General features: G+C 39.1%; 1 protein-coding gene across 3 annotated transcripts in view; it reads left to right on the top strand.

Moving 5' to 3' along the window:
* CHD6 (chromodomain helicase DNA binding protein 6) overlaps positions 1-21062 on the top strand; it is a 220455-nt gene that overhangs the window by 78585 nt on the left and 120808 nt on the right. For all 3 annotated transcript variants that reach the window (XM_054467364.2, XM_054467366.2, XM_063659588.1), the window contains one exon: positions 7803-8323. In XM_054467364.2, coding sequence (XP_054323339.1) covers positions 7803-8323 — 521 coding nt within the window. The remainder of the gene's footprint in view (positions 1-7802; positions 8324-21062) is intronic.

The following is a 21062-nucleotide window of genomic DNA, read 5'->3' as shown; positions in this document are numbered from 1 at the left end:
GGATCAAAGTACCTGCTTTGTCACCTAAAGCACAGGACTTCTCAGTAGAGATAGATTGAAATAGAAATGTTCCTGGACTTCAAGATGAAGTTATGTCCTGACAAACCCATCATATAGTTGAAAATTCTTAAATCAAACCATTATGAGTCGGGGGCTGACTGTATACTAAATGCAGAAAAAGAAAGAGAGAAAGAGACATACAAATGCACAATCTGACAGACATTGTTCCTGCCTCCACTCTGGTCAGTCTTGCTAATTCCACACAGATACCTTTGCTGAATGGATAAGTTCCAGTACAACTGCAGCAAAATAAAAGCTGAGGACATGTGGGTTTTTTTTTTCTACATTTAGTATGTTCTGTAGTCAAATACCTGTTTTAAAAAAATCTTTCAGAAGAAAGGGAAGGTGAAAAAAATAAAACAATCCTAATTTTAATTAGGAAATAACTTTAGCTACCTGAAATGTTGTCCACAAACTGATTTATTAGTAGAAACAGTTACCTCTTACTTTGAATTTTCATTTTTATTATTTGAACTTTAAAAAAATATAGTAGATTGCAAATTTTGATGAGCTTTTCTACTCATTTTTATGTTTAGCTAATTTCTAACACAGAACACCATCTTTTCCCTGCTGGAGAAGATAGAAGACTCCAAAGCCAGCCAGCAGCAGGAGCCAGCGAGGCCTTGCTCACTACTTGGGTTGGAGGTGCAAGGAAACACAGCTGGATGAAGGGTTTGTGGTGGCCCTTCCAGCCCAGGTGCAAAGTGCACATTTTGTCCTGCACCTCAGTCAAATGTAATCTCTCAGTGCTGGCACCTCTCATTCTGCCTTTGATTCTTGAATCGTCATGATTGGGAGAAACATGAATTGTCCAGTAAAACAGTTTCTCCCGCTTATTATAGAAGTCTGTAAAATTTTTCTATTACATGTACGTGAAAGTTTTTCTGTTAAAAATACCATGAAAGTAATACATTCTCATTATTGAAATTGTAGATGTCTATTAGAAATAAACAGCCAAATTTGCATAGCCTCAAATGATTACTATTAACATTTTGTTTTCCTTCCATTATTTGTTCTATGCACAGATATTTATTGCCATTTCTGTTTACATGTACAATTCTATAGACTCCCTTTTTCTCTTTTCCAAATTGTAGATAACTGTTTCTTTCATTCAGTAACCACAGGATTGCATTATACCATAAGCCAGGTACTTTTCTAGATACTCCCACAGAATCACTGCCTCTTGAAGCTTACATTCTACTCATGGGAGACAGGTAAAAACAAAAAAACAAAAAAGAAGTGAAAGCTGCCCACAGTCGTGTCACCCAGACATGATGATGGTTAACATTTAGTCTGTGCCCTTGCAGCATTCATATAGTATTTTTTAAAAACAAAAATGTGATTAGACCATAGGTTTTCTTTTTTTTGCTTCCCAAATGTAGACATGTTTCATGTCTTTTAAAGCTCTGTATAATAATGGCTGCATAGTATTATTCCAGATGATGGGTGTACTGTTAATTTAAATACTTTCCTAAAGATTGGCAAACAGATTATATATAGCTTTTTTCTCTATTAAACACAATATGTATCAGATATTCTTATACATAATCCTTTGGAGTTATTATGTGTTTCCTTTATTTATGCCCTAGAAGAGAAGTTGCCCTGTTTAAAAGGATATCCACAATTAAAATTTTAGTATTGTTTTGTTGTATTTTTCTCTAATTTGGTCTTAAGATCGCTCCCTGGACAGTGGCTGTAATTTCTAGCAGTGCCCTAATGGGGCCCCAGTGGGGTGGTCATGTGTGTTTACAGTGTGCCTTTCACCGGATATTCTCTATCCTGAAGGGCAGCCTAATGTAAGTGACCAGTGACCAGGTGTCCCTCTCACAGAAGACTTATATATACTGGCAGACACCTTGTGGCTCTTGTCTAACCTTTGTCCTGTGTCCATTTTATTCCTACCAAGATAACCACTCTCTAGGAGAGCCTTGACCAGGAGGAGAGTTAGGTTAATGTGTGTCAGTCAGGTGAGATACAGAGAAGACAGCATAACAAAACATGAAATAGCAGAAGCAGTTTTATTACTTGCAGATCCTAGAGAGAAGAGAGCAGCGCACCTCACAGAGCCAGTGAGAAGTGAAGAGCTGTCCAGGGCGTGCATGTTCAGTCAGTGTGTGGGGAGTAAGAAAGAAAGATGAACCAACCCATGGATCAAAGCCTTCATTAGGGTCCAGGCCATTACCCATTACCCAAGCAGGTTTCCTGCAGGGAATTCTAATTGCTGTGTTTAGAGCAAGCCGTTAGAGTTCAGTGGAGTCACTGCGGCATATCTGGGCAGTCCATGCCGGGTATGGGGGTCAGTGGAGCAAGACACATAGGTAGGCTCTCTGGCTGTCCCATAGGTGGGTGGTCACCAGGAGGCAGTTGTAAAAGGCAGATATCTGGATTGACCACCTTGAGGAACTGGGAGGAGGCAGGGTCAAGGGTAGAAACTGTATCAAGGGTGGTCAAGCCCCACTTCTGGTATGAGAAAGTCCAGTGTACATCAAAATGGATGTTGAGGCAACATAAAATTCCAAGAATTCACTATGTGTTGCTACTCTGTCCTGCAAAAAAGGGCTTTTAGTAGTTGATACTCTTGCCAGCAATATTTGAGAGCACCAATTTTGGCATGTCCTAGTACTGGATTTTTCAAAATGAAAATGTAGTTTACATACTATAAAATCCACCCTTTAAAAATGTGCAATTTTGTGGTTTTTAGAATATTCACAAGATTGTGTAAACATCACCACTATTTAATTTCAGAATATTTTCGTAACCCCCAATTTGTCTCTTTGAGTTCGTTTTTTGCTAAGCATTTCATATAAATGGAATTATACAATATGTGGCCTTTTGTGTCTGGCTGATTTCATTTAGCCTGTTTTCAAGGTCTATCCATGGTGTAGCATGTTTCAGTGCTTCACTCCTTTATTATTATTATTATTTTATTTTATTTTATTTTTTTGAGACAGAGTCTCACTTTGTCACCTAGGCTGGAGTACAGTGGCGCGATCTCAGCTCACTGCAACCTCCGCCTCCCAAGCTCAAGTGATTCTCCTGCCTTAGCCTCCCAAGTAGCTGGGATTACAGGCGCATGCCACCCCACCTGGCTAATTTTTGTGTTCTTAGTAGATAGGGAGTTTCACCATGTTGGCCAGGCTGGTCTTGAATTCCTGACCTCATGTGATCCGCCCACCTTGGCCTCCCAAAGTGCTGGGATTATAGGTGTGAGCCACTGTGCCCAGCCCCACTTCACTCCTTGTTATGGCTGAATAATATGCCATTGTATGGGCATACCACATTTTGTTTGCCTGTTCATCTGTTGATGGACCGAGTTGCTTCCATCTTTCGGGTATTGTGAATAGTGCTGCTGTGAACATTTGTGTGTAAGTTTTTGTTTAAACACCTGTTTTCAATTCTGTGTATATGTGTGTGTGTGTGTGTATCTGTGATGGAATTGCCGGATCATTTGCTAGCTGTGTTTAACTTTTTGAAGGACTGTCACACTGTTAAGTGGCTTCACCATTTTATATTCCCACCAACAATGTATAAAAGTTTCAATTTCTCTATATCCTTGCCAAAATTATTGTTGTCTTGTCTTTTTTATTATAGCCATCTTAGGTGGGTATAAAATAGTATCTCATTGTGGCCTTGAATTTGGTTCTTTTTTATTATTGAGTTGTAAGAATTCTTTATATATTCTAGACACTAGACCCTTACCTGACAAATAATTTGCAAATATTTTCTCCCATTCTGGGGATTTTCTTTATGCACTTGTTCCTCAGCGTCCATGGGGGATTGTTCTAACGCCTTCCATGAATACCAAAATCTGAAGATGCTCAAGTCTCTTATTTAAAATGGTGTAGTATTTGTATATAACCCATACACATCTTCTCATACACTTTAAATCATCTCTAGGTTACTTATAATACCTAACACAACACAAATGCTACATAAATAGTTGTTGTAGTATATTGTTTTTAAATATGTATTTTTATTGTCGTATTGTCATTTTTAATTGTTTGTTTGTTTTCAAATATTTTCAATCCTCAGTTGGTTGACTCCATAGATGCAGAACCCATGGATTTAGAGGGCCAACTGTACTTTCTTGATAATGTTCTTTAAAGTGCAAAAGTTATTACTTTTGATAAGTGTATTAAAGTTTTAAATGAAAAATATTTAAATTCCTTAATTATTATATTTCACATAAAATACGCATAGTTTTTAGGAAAAGTTGGGGGAAGTCTAATAGTATTATATTATCACTTTATTTAATTTTTTTTTCAAAGAAAGAATCATCTTAAATTTGGGAGAGGGAAATGTCATCACAACTTGGAGAGTATCTTCCCTTTCAACCTTCACATCTCTGTATATACCTGTTTGCCATGCCAATATTTAAAGAAACTTGTAAATGGCCAGTAAATACTGTTTATATGAATAAGAGTGAAAAGCTCTCTATTTCTCAGGAGCTTGGATAGAGAACAGTACTAGCTTGGAAGCAGCTTACAGGCAATGATTGTCAGGTATCCATGTATGGATTCCTTACAGATAGAAATATATGTTTCCTGACCCAAAACAAAAAAAACAGTGAAATATGCTTGTTTAATTTTTTTTTTAACCTGATGTACTGAAATTTAATGGTTTTTGTTGCCTGAGTTTTAGCATATTATTTCAAGGCTTTCTGTTAAAAGGTGTAGAAATGGTTATAACTGATGAAGAAGATTCTGTAGCAGATATGCTCATTATTCTGGATGATTTTCTTAATTAGAATCTATTTTGACTTTCAAGTTCTTGAATAATTGTTAAAGGTTTGTCCATAGACCTCTGTTTGGAACCACTGCCCAGGGCCATAATTTTTTCATTAGTTCTTAGCTCCTTTTCAACTGACCTGATCCAGTTTATCTAGATTCAAGTCTTTAAGTGTCTTTTCCAGGAATATTGTGGATTGATAGCTTTGAATCACAGAAACGAGTTCTTTACTAACAGTGCAGTTTATGAGCTAACATTGTTGCATGTGTTACCAGTGGACCCTCTCCATTTCATTCTTTTTTTTCCTAGATTTTTGTCTCTATTTAAACTGTTCTTATAATTTGTAAAATATTTTTGGCACCTTGTGGCCCATCATCTCCAACCTGTTCCTTTTAGGGCCCGTTTCAAAGTGGTGATTTAATGCCCTTGGTAGAAGCTGAAACAAAGCTTTTATTTAGGCTCTTTGCCTTTCCACCCACTGACCTTGAGACACATGAAAGGAAATTTTTTTTGTCTTATATTTTTTAATCTTTAGCAAATATGTTTTCAAAGCTCCCAACAAGGTGCCTTAAAAATACAAACATTTCTGGTAGACTTTTCAATGATAATTTTATATATTTTATTACTAATATCTGCTTTTTCATCAAGAACTACCTGACCTTTCCCAAAGTGATTGCATATGCCATCACATTTAACTTTTATTTTTATTTTTAAGAGATCGAGTCTTGCTGTGTTGCCCAGGCTGGAGTGCAGTGGTACAATCATAGCCCATTGTAACTTCAAACTACTGGGTTCAAGTGATCCTCCTGCCTCAGCCTCCTAAGTAGCTAGGACTACAGGTGTGCACCACCACTGCTGGCAAATGTTTTAATTTTTTTTTTTTTTTGGTAGAGACAGGGTCTTGCTCTATTGCCCAGGCTGGTCTCTAACTCCTGACCTCAAGTGGTTCTCCCACCTCAGCCTCCCAAAGTGCTGGTATTACAGGTGTGAACCACCATGCCTGGCTGCATTTAACATTTCTAACCAAGTTTCATCATGCTGGTCTCATGGCCTAGCAATCATTGTAGTTCCCTGGGAGGTCATACAATGCTCAATGAATTGGGTGTCAGCTTTGGCCAGATGGAGAGTTGAAATCCAGGCTCCCGCACTCAGTAGTCGTATGGCCTTGGGCATATCAGTTAACATCACTAATCTTCCATTTCTCTATACAAAATCAGCATCTTTATATTGACCCTGTGGGATTGTTATAAAGATTAGAGGTCATGAAACATGCCTTGTCCAAGCCCTAGTGTACCCATATGGCATGTTTTCAATAAATGTTAGCTGCTGCTCTTGCTATTGCGTAAGGATTGAATGCCCCCTTACTGCCACCTGCTTCTAGCTTCTTTGGGGACCCCTGTCCTTCACAAAAGGGACCTGGACATGAGATATGAGCTGAAAAGATAGGGTCTCACTCTGATCTTCAGAGAGCTGCCTCGGTGGGAGTAGATCTTTTATGTTATCTTTGAAAGCCTAAGAAACCTGTGACTCGTCCTTTTTCAGTCTGTACACCCTTGCGTGCTAAGCAAAAACTTGTTCCTTGAGGGCCAGGCGTCCTTGGCACAGAATTCAAGAATCTTCCGAGGACGGCTCTGCACTTCACAGGAGCCAAGCTTTACCTGGATACCTGTCACCTCACTGCTGGATTTCTTCTTGCCTTGTATCCCATTAAAACGGTTTTTAAAATTGTGGTAAAAGCATATGATAGAAAATTTACCACCTTAACCATTTTTTTTTGTATTTGATTTTAAATTCCTTTTATGTCCGCTTAGCTCCTCCTTTTCCAAAGCCATCTCAAGTGCTCAATCAGCAATGGGATCATCAAACTGAGTTGTTTTCCTTTTATTGATTGATTGATTGATTGATTGAAAGTAGTGAGTCCTGCCAGAATGACCAATTCCCTTTGTATTTAGGCTTATGAGGCTGGACTGTATTGATATGATAAAGATCTGCCCCCCGCCCCCCCAAAAATCTTTCTTTCTTTTCTTTCATCTTTTTCTCCTGGGATTCTCAGTGTTATGTTTGGGAACATTGGACTAGGGAAAGAAACTGGAAAAACAGAAGGGGGAATATGCAGCTGAATGTTAGTCTCTGTAACTACCACGGTGGGCCAGGAAGTCTGAGCACAGATTGGGTAACCGGCATACTGAAGGGAAACCATGCCACCTGGGCAACTGTCTGTGTCCTTTAGCACACGCCAGGCCTCTTGTTAAGAGAGCAGGTTCCTCACAAATGGTGCTGTTTCTAAGCCATCATGCAAAGATGATTGTAACCGTCTTCCTAGAAAGCCTGCTTGTCCCTCCCAGGCTCTTCTTAAGTTATTTCTTTGTTCCAGACCAAGGAGAAGGTGCTGTTCCTTGAAACTAACACCCACATTGTTACCGATTATCACCAACCTTAGCTTTGTTGTGAAATTGTAAATATTTTTTGCAACACCAGACCTGAAAGAATGAGATATAACTTCTTAACCCAAAGGGATGTTTTCTTAAAAAGCGGTCACTTTGGGGGCTGTACTTTTATTTGTTTGGCGCTCAAAAGCAGCTTTGCAACTTCCATTTTAGGGATGCCTTCAGCACCTGTGACACATCCTTTCTAATGGCATCTATCACCATAAAACTTCCTCCTATACAGGTAGTTTGGTTTTTGCAAGTGGCTAAAGGTTATTTGGTGCTCAGTCTGGTGGCTAGATTAGATGATCATACAGAACAGCACAATTTTTAGTTAAAATCAAAGGCGTACCTTTGAATGATCCTGATTTAGTATGCTAATAACACGTTGGCACAGCTCCACAAGTGTAAAGGCCGTGTATGTCCTGTTTGCCACTCTGTCTCCAAGGCCTAGCACAATAGGAACTAACAGAGAGTGGGAACTCAGTAAATATTTGTTGAGCAAATCCATGTATTCAAACTGGGTAACTCTCTTTGTCTGAAGCATGAATTGGAAGGGTAATATGCTTGTTTCTCTTTCTTTTACAGTTGTCAAATTTAAAAGTTTTGAATCACTCCCCAATGTCTGATGCCTCTGTCAATTTTGACTACAAATCTCCATCCCCATTTGACTGCACCACTGATCAAGAAGAGAAAATTGAAGATGTTGCTAGTCACTGTCTGCCTCAGAAGGACCTGTATACTGCTGAAGAGGAAGCTGCTACCCTTTTTCCTAGGAAAATGACGTCCCATAATGGGATGGAGGACAGTGGAGGAGGAGGTACTGGAGTGAAGAAGAAACGGAAGAAAAAGGAGCCAGGAGACCAAGAGGGTGCAGCAAAGGGAAGCAAGGACAGAGAGCCCAAGCCAAAGAGGAAACGAGAACCGAAAGAGCCAAAGGAACCCAGGAAGGCCAAGGAGCCGAAAAAGGCCAAGGAGCACAAGGAGCCGAAGCAAAAAGATGGGGCAAAAAAGGCACGGAAGCCCCGGGAGGCCTCGGGCACCAAGGAGGCCAAAGAGAAGAGGAGCTGCACTGACTCTGCAGCCAGGACGAAGTCCAGGAAGGCCAGGTACATTCCCTTCTCCCTTCTCTGAGCACTTGCCTATGCCAATGCAGAATGATTTGCCTTTGGCATTAGCCCAAGCCCCTAGGCATAACCCTGCTGCACTCCTGTGGGCCTAAGCTTCACATCTCACCTATATAGGATGGGGAGCAGGGATAACCCCTTGGTGCTAATACAAGGGGCTGTCCTTGGAGGTTGCTGTTTTCTCATTGCATTTCTGAAGTCGTAGTGTTTCAAAAACGACATTTGTGTTTTTAGGATACTCCCAAGAATTCCCCACCACCTTCAGACACCAACCATTCTTTTTGGTCTTAGTACTTAGCATTCTTTAGTTGCTAGCTGTGTAGATGTACCCCTTATATCCCATGTTTATATGGGATCCTGCCAGATGTGTAGATGTACCCCCTATATCCCATGTTTATATGTTGTTTGTGTCTATATTAGCTTTCAGCTAAAAATGAACCACTTTTCTTACCTCCTAATGAGAGAAAGATAACCTTAATTAATACTGACCATGCAGTTTCTTGCCATTCCTTTTGGACTAAAAAGAATTAAAATGTTAACATGTACAGGATGTAAGGGAAGTGACATCCTAGGTGTGATACAGAGGGCAGTGATTTTTGGAACAGCAGTGGTGTAGAGTGGCAGAGGAGCCGCTATGAGGAGGATGCACAGTCACAGGAATCAGTGGTGCAGGAAGCCTGAGAGAGCCGTCAGTATGCACAGAGTTCCAGATAGATGAGGACTGACTAGCTTCCCCTAGGTTCCAAGCTCTGAGTACAGGACCATTCCTGATCTGTTTATCTAGTTCATTGTCTAGCACAGTGCTTGACACATTGACAAGTGCTTAGGAAATGCTGAGTAAATGAGACCAGAGGAGACCATAATGACTTACAGAGAGACCAGAGTGCATAGGTACAGATTCACTGTATAGACCCTATCAAGACAGCAAATGCATTCCTTGTGCAGGGAACTCAATATCTGTCATCATATACGAATATGATATTTCTCATTTTGTTTCTGAATTCCTTGTGGAGAACTTTATATTTAGAATTTTGAGGAAACACCAAATATATGACTCCTATCTTAAGGAATTTACATGTCTAAAATCTAAGTGCAAAGGAAGGTTAATTATATTTATCTATGTATCTATTATTTTAGACCAAGAGCACTCATAAAAAACACAGAGACTGATGTGGATACTAACAAAACATAAAGTAATGAGGCCATCACACCTGTGTTGGTCAGGCATGAAGGAGGTAATTTTAAGAATGCATTTTAAGTGGTGTGTGTTGCAACCTGGAGTTTACTATATGGTTCAGTTCTTCTTCAGAAGGACAGCTTGTTGGGACCAGATGGATAGTTTCTTAATCCAAATTAAAATTTTGCCTCATAATATTCACTCCCTTCTGTCTGGCAGAGGATTTCATCTTTCATCTACCAAAGAAACTTGGGTGGGATCTCAGGAATGTAGGTTACAGAAATTGCCCATAAAATACCTTACAGACGGCCAAGAGAGAGGTAGACAAAACTCAGGATTCTGCCTAACTAAGACCTTACAGGATTTGTTTCTTAGTGAACCTAGTGAGCATACTCTAGTCTCCAATGTGTGGATGGGGTAGCAGAGTGTTCAGTCTCTGCAAATAATTTTCATGTCCAGATTACTTTGGAGGAGCTGAAGTGGTACTTTGGGATAATAGCGTATATAAAGAAGGAGGATCAGACATGAGCTAGTGTGGCAACTTTTTTTTATTATTATTACAGAGAATAATAAGGAATAAAGATTGTGTTTGAGGGTAATTAGAGGAGGGTTTTATAGCCCTAATAAGAAGTCTTGGTTTGTATCTAGAAGACATTAGAAAGCCATAGGTGTCTGAGCCCACTTAGCCACTGGTTTCTGATGTTTACAATTTTATCAACTCCTCCTTTTTTAAGGAATTCATGTTTACATTGTATGAGGTCTGAAACAAAGTGATGAGTATGCAAACATTGTCATAAATTCCATTTTGGGGGAATAAGGAGGCATTTAACAAAGTGTTGGATGCCAAATATATAGGCAAAATCAGGATTCTGTCTAGTGAAAATGTATAGTCTTTGTTATGTAAATGTAGCAATATTAACGCAACTTGATTTGATCTAATTAGGCTGTATGAAATATAAGTGAGTTGGAGAAGTGCTTGGTAGTGTTTTCAAAGGCTGCTAACTTAGAAGACAGCAGAACCTTTTGAGGTTTAGAAGTCCAAGAGACACCCTATTAGAGGAGGCTGACAGAAGTGATCATGTCTTTAAAAATGTGGACAAGTTACATGAGCTTTCTCTTTATTTTGGAGCTGTATTACATTGATCTGTAACATAATAGAATTCTTCTTTGTGCTCTAGGGTTCTGGACTGGTTAGCCTTTGATTGCTTCTCTTTTATATCTTTATAAAATTGTTTTGGTTCCTTTAATTAGTGATCCTACTGGTAGGCAGAAGCAGTTTTAGATATGAAGCATGTTAATTGATTTAAAAATACATGTATATATATACACGCACATATGTATATATGCATATGTTAGTAATTAAGCCTTAGTTTTTTGTTCTCTTTGATTTACTCTTGCAGATTGGCTCAAGTACATGTTTTGATTTGAGCAGGTATCGATTAGACCCTGGTAATACTTGATGGTTATAAATGATTCACTAAATGCTTGGATTACTGTAGGAGCTCCACAACTGATTTACGGGCTTCTGGCCTTTTCCTCCCTCAGTCCATCTTGCCAGCTGCCACCTGGCTAGTCTTTCTGAAGCCCTGCTGTTGGCCCCTTTATTTATGTTGGCAACAGTGGTGGTGTTGGTGGTAAATCGCCTTTTCTCCCTTTTCAATTCTAAATCAGTTGAGAAATAGTCAATAGAAATGGGCATTCATTTATCAGCTCTGTTATTGGCAAACTGGATTGAAAAACATTCGTTAGCTTGTGGCCACCATCAGACTTGCTGTTACTCCCTCACTTGAGTTTATCTGCCAGCACTGCAGGCACTCGGAAGCAGAGGTGGCAGTGCTGGGCCATGTGTGCTCCGTTCCTTCTTCCAGTCTTGCTATTCGGGTATTTCCCCAGTCGGGGAAGTGAGATAAGTTTGAAGAAGGGCGAAAAATGTATTTCCAGTATTTTTCAGTCCTTGGGAATAAAATATGCTTTTCCTCATGAAAACATGGAGACAGGGAAATGGGATTCCCTCAACAATTTATAACCGCTTAGAATCTTCTGATTGTTCCTGTTGCCCCCTGATTGCTCCTGTTGTCCCCTGATTGCTCCTGTTGCCTCCAGGACAAAATCCAGACTCCAGACAGGACAAAATCCAGACTCCTTCCTCTGTTATTCTGACCCTCTGGGGTCTGACATCTCCCTCCCTTTCCATCTCTGGCACTATACCTGGCCAACTCGATTAATCTCATTAGCTCTCAAAGGTCCTTGACCCACTTCTCCTTTGGATTGCTCTTGGTATTTCCCCAGCTCTTACCCTTCTCTGAGTATCCCAAGTCCTTTCCATTCTTCAGGTCTGAGTGCAAGTCTCAGTTGAGATATATATCAGAGTTCAGATATGTATCAGTATAGATATATATCAGAGTTTCCCCAAACCAGCGTACCTGTGTGTCCCCTCTGAACTTCCATAGCCCTGTTGTATTGCAGCCAGGGAAACGGAGACCCACAGAGAAGTGACTTGTCTAAGATCATTCACAGATGTGTGTTATAATCTCAGGCCTGATTCCCAGTCTTGTATGTTTGCCTCTAAAACAGGCTACTTTTCCCGTCATTAATTGTGGTTTTCAGGTATATGTGACTTGTTTTCCTCAACAAAAGTTAAGATATATGTGTGTATATATATACACACATATATATATACCAAGAATAAATGGATAGAGTTCTTCTCCTTGAAAATAAGACCTGTATAAGGTATCTTATAACTCTCATTGTTATGTAACAGTAGGTAATATATCCATTTTATAATTGAATGAAAGTTCAAAAAGTTAAGTAACTTGTCCAAGGCACAAAACTAGTGAGCACCATTGTTGAGATTTGATTCCAGTTTCACCTGGCTGTAAAACCGACTTTTCTCCCCATAGCTGTGTGTCTTTTATGTTTTGCTAAGGCAGATCAGAAATGGAGGTGGGGAGATTTCAGTGTCAGAGAAATTGGTTTTTATTTGTAGGAAATGGTCCGTCTTCTATAGAATTTCAGTTTGCATACTCCATGGTATCCTTTCAAGGACTAAAATGTCTTCAACTTTTTCCTTTGTTTGTGTTTGCATTTGAGAGGCAACAAACAGATTATTGAACATGTCTGTTCTAAACAGGTGATAGGTAGAGTCTAGCAAATTTTCCTTTTCAAGGATGATATTAATAGTGATCAGTATTCATTTATTGCTTAAGAGATAAAAGCCTAAAATTCTTAAATAGAAGTTTCAATTGAAACTAGTATTTATTCTTTTCCCTCCAAATTATTATTATTTTTAGAGATGGGGTCTCCCCAGTAGCTGGGATTACAGATATATATCACCAAACCTGGCTTAATTCTCTAAATTATTTTTGAGTATGCATTTAGTTCATTCCTTTATTGTGTAAAACTTAAACAAGAAAGAAAGCTTCAGGAAGCCAAGTTAGGCTCTGTCATTTTCCTGACTCTGAAATTAAAATTTCATTTGGTATAGCTTATATGCTTATACTGTTTTTAAAATTATAGTGCCTTATTCCAGAGAGGATTGGAGCCACTTGCCTAAGACCCACAGATGTATGTTTATGTGTATACATACAAACATATACACATACCTATGCATACATAGCTGTACATGGCCAGTATAGCTGGAAGAGGGGATCAGAAAGGCAGGGGTCAGACCATGTAGGGTCATGAAATGTTCATAAGGGCTTTGGGAATATATTGTTCCCAAAATTGTTCATTATATTGAATATAATGTTTTGGCCTTAGAAAAGCAACATGGCAGTTTCTCAGAGAAGCTAAGTTTTTACCATTTGAGAAAGAAATTTCTTATTAGGGAACTGTTATAGTTCATTTTATGTTGCTATAACAGAATACACAGACTGGATAATGTATAATGAATAGAAATTTATTTGGCTTACCATTCTGGAGACTGGGAAGTCCAACAGTATGGCACTGCAATCTGGGGAGGACCTGTGTGCTGCTCCTCATCCTGTGGCCAAAGGCAGAGAGAGGAGCAAGAGAGAATGAAATGTTAACGAGAGAGGGCTACTCTCAAGAGAATCCACTCCTGTGATAACAATATTCATCCATTCATGAGTCCAGAGCCTCCTGACCTGATCTCCTCTTATTAGACCCCAACCCCCGACACTGCTGCATTGGAGATTAGGTTTCCAACACAGGAATTTTGGGGGACAAATTCAGATTATAGCAAGAACTGTTATGCAGTGGATACTGTGCTCAACAATAGTTTTTGCATCTAATGCTTCTAAATGCCTGTGAATTTCATTTTTTTCTTCCTGAAATAGCCTTTAGTAAAAAGTCAGCTTCGTGGCATTAAGGCACAGCTGAGCGAGCAGGAAAGATGATCCATTTCAGTTGTGTATGAAGCCTTCTGATTCTTTTACTCTATATCCAGGGAGTATCTGAGGAGTAGGTCTGTGGCCAGCTCTTTAGGTTGCCCTTTCTCACATAGGGAGCCAAGCATTTTGACTGAGCTGAGGGTTGCTTCTTTTTTTTTTTTTTTTTGAGACAGAGTCTCGCTCTGTCGCCCGGGCTGGAGTGCAGTGGCGTGATCTCGGCTCACTGCAATCTCCGCCTCCCGGGTTCAAGCAATTCTGCTTCAGCCTCCCGAGTAGCTGGGATTACAGGTGTGTACCACCACACCCAGTTTATTTTTTGTATTTTTAATAGAGATGGGATTTTGCTATGTTGGCCAGGCTGGTCTCGAACTCCTGTCCTCAAGTGATTTGCTTGCCTGGCCTCTTAAAGTGCTGGGATTACAGGCGTGAGCCATGGTGCCCAGCCTGAATGTTGCTTTTAAAAGCTAGGGTCTTGAGTTTTGGTGTTCATGTTGTTGGTGAGGGCAGAGGATAAGCTTTGGAATTTCCACCCATATCAGAATGGTTCATATTCTTTCTTGCAAGTCAAGAAATTAGTCAGTGTGCTGGCCCAAGTGGAGGTCTATCTACCTGGATCTCTGGTCCACAGACTTTGCTGTGCCTAGGGAACTATCTGGACAGCTTGTTAGAAAAGTGGATTCCCCAGAGAGAATGATTGGGTCTGGGGTGGAACCCAGGAATTTGCAGTTCAAAATTCTCCCAGGTAATTAGAGTGTGACTGATTCTTAGATTATCCTTTGAGAAACATGTTTCCCAGGTGAAAGATCACAGGAAAAATGGAGCCTGTGTAAGTTTTTATATGTAACATCTGCTAGGAATGAAAAAGCAAAAAGAGGAAAAGAAGTGGTTGGTGTGATCAGCCCCAGTTTCAGTTTTTCATCCTCATTTGTTTGGTTTGTCAACCCAGAGCAAATTTTTCTCCCAAATCCAGCATTTTACCTTTTTTTGCTTTCATCTGTGATGATTGCTTCTGCAAAGTGTTAAACCCCAGGCCTTCTGATTACATAACCATTTGAGCTGCCTGATTGCCGCTGAGTCAGCTGATAACTGTGTGGTGCAGAAAGAGTAGTAGAACTCAACTACCTTTCCTCCTCCCAAGAGCTGGTGGCTCTTTCTCATTTATTTGAAGGTCAATCAGCTATCTCTGTTTAGAGAGATCTTTATTGAGGCTAATTTCAGGTTCAAGAGATTACATTTATGGGGTTCTTTTGTTGGGAGACTTGTTTTTACATTGTGACCATTTATCAGAATAAAGAAGACATAACGTTGTGTATGAGTCCTCAGTAGAGACCCTGAGCTTGGAACCCATTGGACTTCATGTTAACCAGGGAAGAAATCTAAATGGTAATGTCAGAGACCCACCTTGGAAGCTTTGCACTAAGTCTTTATTTCTGGGTTTTGTTTTTTTTTTTTAAGAGCATCAGAAGTGCTTACTCTGTGGCCTGGTGCATAGTAGACCTTTACCAAATCTGTAAGGAAAGAGTTACTAAATAATAATGCTTGATAAATGCCTACTCATTTATCCAGTATATTTTTATTGCCTCTTCTGTGTCTTGCTTTATGAGTTTTTTTTTATAGGGAAAGGAAGCAAAGTGTCACGGAAGTATCTGTGAGACTAGTCATTGAGGTACTTTTATGAGTTTGAGGTGCTTTTCACAAGAAACAACCTTGACAAGTGTTCAAGAAACAGGCAAAAATATAAACAAATGAAAAACCTGATATAACGTGCATACAGAGTAGCTGAAAGGATTTCGAAGGTAAAGAGTATGTTATTTCTGGTCTGGGGAGTCCCTTGGAAGAGATGAGTATTGATCCAGTTATTAAAGAAATTAATAGATGAGAAAAGACTTAAAGCAAAAAGACCAAAAGACATTTAAACAAATGTTCTTTTTAGGTGCTCCCAGATTTTAAGATGGTACATGCAGCCTGCTTTCATTTTCACCTCTTATCCAAATCTCACTGAAATGATAGGAAGAACAGAGGGGAAGAAATTTTTCATAGGTGAGAGCTATTATTGAATTTCTGGACAAAGAAGTCCAGTGGTATCATACTGGTGGATAAATGGTGTGGAGGGAGTCCCAGCTCAGAGCTCATGCAGGCGCTATGTTTGCAGCAAAGATAGAAGTGTTTCCTCCTTGCAGTGGAGCAGGCAGCTCTGGAGGAGGGATTGGAGGCAGGCCAGAAGTGGAGGTGGCTGATTAAGGGACTGTCTGCAGAATGGCTGTGTGGTTTGTCAGCTCCAGGATGAACTCAGGCAATTACTCTAAGGATATTGGGCAGTTTGCCCTGGGGAAGGGGCTAGGGCTCCATATAAGGAATGACACCCACAGGAAGGGGGTACAGGGCACTAACTTCTCTGCCCTTCCCTGCCCATACCCTAAAAAGTGAAGGGAGGGACAGCCACTTGACAAGTCTTGCCATGTGTGCAGAGTCCTAGGCCAGGCTTCCTATTCAGGGACGAGGCTTGTAGAGAAAGCAGTTTACTCGGCAGCAGAGGAGAGCCTCACCAGGCACCTGTATTACCAGCCTAGCTGATTTTCAATAGGAAATCAGTGTACTGAAGAGCACAAGACCATAAGGGAAAAGGGGCAACATAAAGCAGGAAAAGGAAGAATGAAAAGAACAACTGTCATCAAAAGAAATAATTCAAGGAAAAGAATGAACACATTTTAAATTAACATCCTCAGATTGAGGATATTTTGTCTGCCACACAAGAATGGGTCATGACAGAGGAGCAATCAGAAAAGCAAAGAATTAATGAAAATTTAAAATGTGGTTGCCTCCACTAAGAGAGTTCAATGAAAATACTGAGTAGGGACAGGAATAGGGGAGGTATATAAGATCTGAATTCATCACCTTTCCTATCAGGATGTCAGTAGCCATTGCTTAATGTTGATAAATAATGAACTAGAAGCATGAGTGTATTTGGGGTTAGAGAGGCATCAGTCAAAAGTGATCCTCTCTGGGGATTTGGTGCACTAAGGATGGGTTATACTTTTTATTTGAAACTCTTCTACACTTTCTAAATTTTTATTTTCAATTGCTTTTATTACTTTTAATAGGACTACTTGGTAAAACTCTGCTTTTTCATCTTAAGAGGAAGTAATTCTCTTTGTTTCCTTTTTACTAGGACAATATCACAAACCTCTGTAATCTCTGTTTTGAAGGTGTTGATGATACAGTTAAAGGGACTGACAGGGCAGATTTAGTTCACAGTTTATCTACAGCAGATTATATCTGTACCAAAATAATTAGGACCTTTTTGTATTTTTTTCTTTTAACTAGTATCTTTAAAAAATCGATACCAACTCATGTAGACTCAATTAATACGGGTATTATGGAAAAGCTGAATCAAGTGTGCAAATGAGCTTTTTCAAGGTGATATCCATGTTTTCAGTATTGTACTCCTGGGAAGAGGATCAAAGCCTATAGGAAGGTCAGTGCTGGAAGCTTCTCTGAAGCGTTGTTGCTGGAGTGGAGTAGTGGTTCCTGGACTGGACTCCTGAGACTCTACGTGTCTTTGGAGGCAGTCATTGGGATCCTGAGCTATTTTCAGTGGCTGTAGTAGGAACTCATTCTTTCCGTAAGGCTCTGATGGATATTTTATAAGGTTTTAATTTTAAAATGAGAAGATGAATCATTTTGAATTAATGCATCTTAGTAGATAAGAGCTTTCAATACCTGGAGTCCATGGGGACAGGGCCATAAAAGATTCATAGTAGTACGGTGTCGTGACATGTACCCGGATCTTTTCCTCGTACTCAGATTCAGCACTCACTTCCTAACTCTCAGTTCTAGCAAAGAAACGTGGAGGTTAGAAACTGGAATGGTTGAAGAGAAAGTTTGAGAAATCCTAGCGCTTTAATATTATAATGAAATTCCCTATTTGGAAAGCAAAAAAAAAAAAAAAAAACTAATTTTTCCTAGGACAAACTGCAGAAAGTAAAGATGCGCAAAATCTTCTCGGCTGATGAAGCCATGTGGAAGACAGGATAAAAGCTTTGATGGTTATAACTAATAGTTGTCCTGCATGTATGATATAATTGATTGGGAGTTTCTTGCATGTCATAAATGCATAGTAGGTACTTTCTTTAAAGTGGAGATATGTTTGATTGTAAAATCAAGTTTGAGTAAAAAATAGTTACTTTGACTCTCAAAAATGTTATTTCTTCCTTTTTTTTTCCTTGCAAGTTAGTTTGTTCTAACTCTGAAAGCTATTAATAAAAAAGAGGATTCTAGAAATAAGATTGCTTTGATTCAAGCTCCTGTGCCATTAATTGGTGGGAGTATTAGGCCTTTGTATTATTCAGAACTCTCTTGATTACAAGTAACATAAACCCAATCAAATTAGCTTAAGTTAGAAAAAAATGATGATGAGGTTCACTGGCTTAAGGAATCAGAACCAGGAAGTTTAGTTGAGACCAAGGCTGTTTGTCTCCAGTGACCCCCTGCGCCTGTCTGGGTGCCACTCCATCCTTTGCGATTGCATTCCTTTCAAGGCTGGAATCATGGCTGCCCATAGCTGTGGGCTTACAGCTTAACAACTTCATGACCTAGGAAGAAAGATTCATTTTCCTACCCACTCCTGCCATATATATATATGTATGTGTATATATATATAATATATATGAGTCTATATATATATAAGTGTATATATATTATATATGTACATATATTATATATATATATGAGTCTGAGGTGCTTTTCACAAGAAACAACCTTGACAAGTGTTCAAGAAACAGGCAAAAATATAAATATATACGTATTTTAAAGGAAGGACTCCCAGATTAGTCTGGCTGGGGCATGTGTCCATCCTGGACCAACCACCATGGTAAAAGGAATAGGGTACCATAGCCCAGTCTGACCTTCTGCCAGAGCTCTTTTATAGTCAGTATTGGTTGTCAGAAAAAAAGATGCCAAACACAGTATCTACTTCTGCAGTGGAATAGATGTATGTCAAGATAAATTATTTTTTAAAGTTTATATATAAGTGTGTGTGTATATATATATACACACACTTATATATAAACTTATTTTAATAAATATCTTTATGTGTGTGTGTGTGTGTGTGTGCGCACATGCGTGCACGCATGTTTCCTGAACCAGTTGCAAACAAGTTATGTATGTCAGGCCTTTTTGTCCCTAAATACATCAGTGTGTCTTTCCTAAGTTCTTATTCTTCTATAACCATTGTCTGGTTATTCTTTTCGTTCCCTTATAAGTAATCTGCAGGGAGACACTTTAAGATCATGCAAATATCCTGCTTCTTTTCACATCGTTCTCCCAAGATTTAGCATCCCTTGATCATTCTGCACCATGCCCATCTTTTCTACGTTGGTTACAAAATGTTTTTTTTGTTTGTGATATTGTTTTTTTTTTTGTCACCCAGGCTGGTGTCACCCAGGCTGTCACCCAGGCTGGTGTGCAGTGGCACAATCATGACTGACTACAGCCTCAACCTTCTGGGCTCAATCAATCCTCCTATCTCAGCTTCCCAAGTACCTGGGACTACAGGCATGCACCATCATGCCTGGCTGATTTTTTTTTTTTTTTTCCAATTTTTTTGTAGAGATGGGGTTTCACTATGCTGCCAGTCTGGTCTCGAACTCCTGGCCTCAAGCCATCCTCCTGCCCCAGCCTACCAATGTGCTGATATTACAAGCATGAGCCACTGCACCCAGCCTCAAAATGATTTTCTAACTCTACCACTTCCTTTACAGTTACCATTTGTATTTTGTAGTAAACAAGAGCTCCACCTTATCCCTTATTCATTATTTATGTATGTCTCATCGGTATAGATTCCTATTGTTTTCAATGACTTATCATTCTTTACTGTCCTCAGTTACTTTGGTGTTCAGATGGTCTCAGTTTTGGGCAACGAAAGCTCTTCAGGCTGACTTATTTGTCGTTTTGACATGCCATGTTTATTTTTCTAAACACCCTCTTACTTCCTGACATAGCAGGATGTTTCAGGCTCATCCTCTGTCCTCCCTGCTTTAGCCTTGGAATCAGCCATTTCTGTGAGGAGCTTCAGTATTCAACACCAAGATCTGAGTGTTAGGTGTACTCATTGCTGATGGGGCATCTTTGCTCTTAGGCCCTTTCTGTTGTCAAAACTAGGGGGAAAATACATACAAACATGCACATATGAATATATGTACACATGTATATACATACATATATCTACACACATAAACGTGTATATATACATATACATATGCACATATACATGCTTGTGTTCATACATGTTATAGAACTCATGAGTTCAACTGATGATGCCTGCAGCTGAGATACATCTCACAGTATCTCCCTTGCCTTATAGCATTTCATATTTGCCAGTTCCCAACATCAATACATTTACTCGTTTGCTTAATCCTATACCACATCTAAAATAGTTTCAGAGTCACTTCACCATATAACTACCAAGAAAAAAAATTTCAGAATTGGTTTGCTGTACTTTCCCCTTCCCCCAGAAGTGGAGAGTATGTAGTCAAATGCTGTGTTCTTCAATTAGTGGAAGAGGTTTTATTCTCTATGAGGTGCAGTTATATTACTTGTTTTAAACATACATGGATTCACTTGTTTCAGCTTGTTTTCATCTTTAGTTTTTTATGTTTTAATATGTAGAACTTTAACAGATTTCCTAAAGTCAGGTCTGTGTACAAAGGTATACTCAGAGAAGTGTCACTCCCTCCTGTGTCCCTGCTGCTGTTCTCTCCCCTACCCCTTGTAGGTAGATAGGCATTGTGGGGTTTTTTGTTTATCCTTCCTGTGTTTCTTTTTGTGTTAATTAATAGATGCGTACATGTTTTTTTATTTTCCCTTTATTCTTACACAAAAGGTAGCATATTATACTCTTTTAACACTGCTTTTTTCACTTAATATATCTTTAGAAATCATTCCCTATCAGTTTGTAGAATTCTTTCTTAATTGTTTTTATAGCTGTCTAGTATCACATTATATATATTCTAATTTATTCAGTCGCTTATGTTTAGATAGGGTAGTTTTCATTATTTTACAATTACCAAAAAAGTTGTAATAAATAATCTCATGAATATGTGTTTTTATATCGTGTGATATATCTTTAGATTACATTCCGTAAGTAGATTGCTGAGTCAAAGATTATTTGCATATGTAGTTTTGTTAGATCCTA

The sequence above is a fragment of the Pongo pygmaeus genome, chromosome 21 (genome assembly GCF_028885625.2).
Source record: "Pongo pygmaeus isolate AG05252 chromosome 21, NHGRI_mPonPyg2-v2.0_pri, whole genome shotgun sequence".
NCBI lineage: Eukaryota > Metazoa > Chordata > Mammalia > Primates > Hominidae > Pongo > Pongo pygmaeus.
Note: the sequence above shows the minus strand (reverse complement) of the source record. Positions and strands in the feature narration are given on the sequence as shown.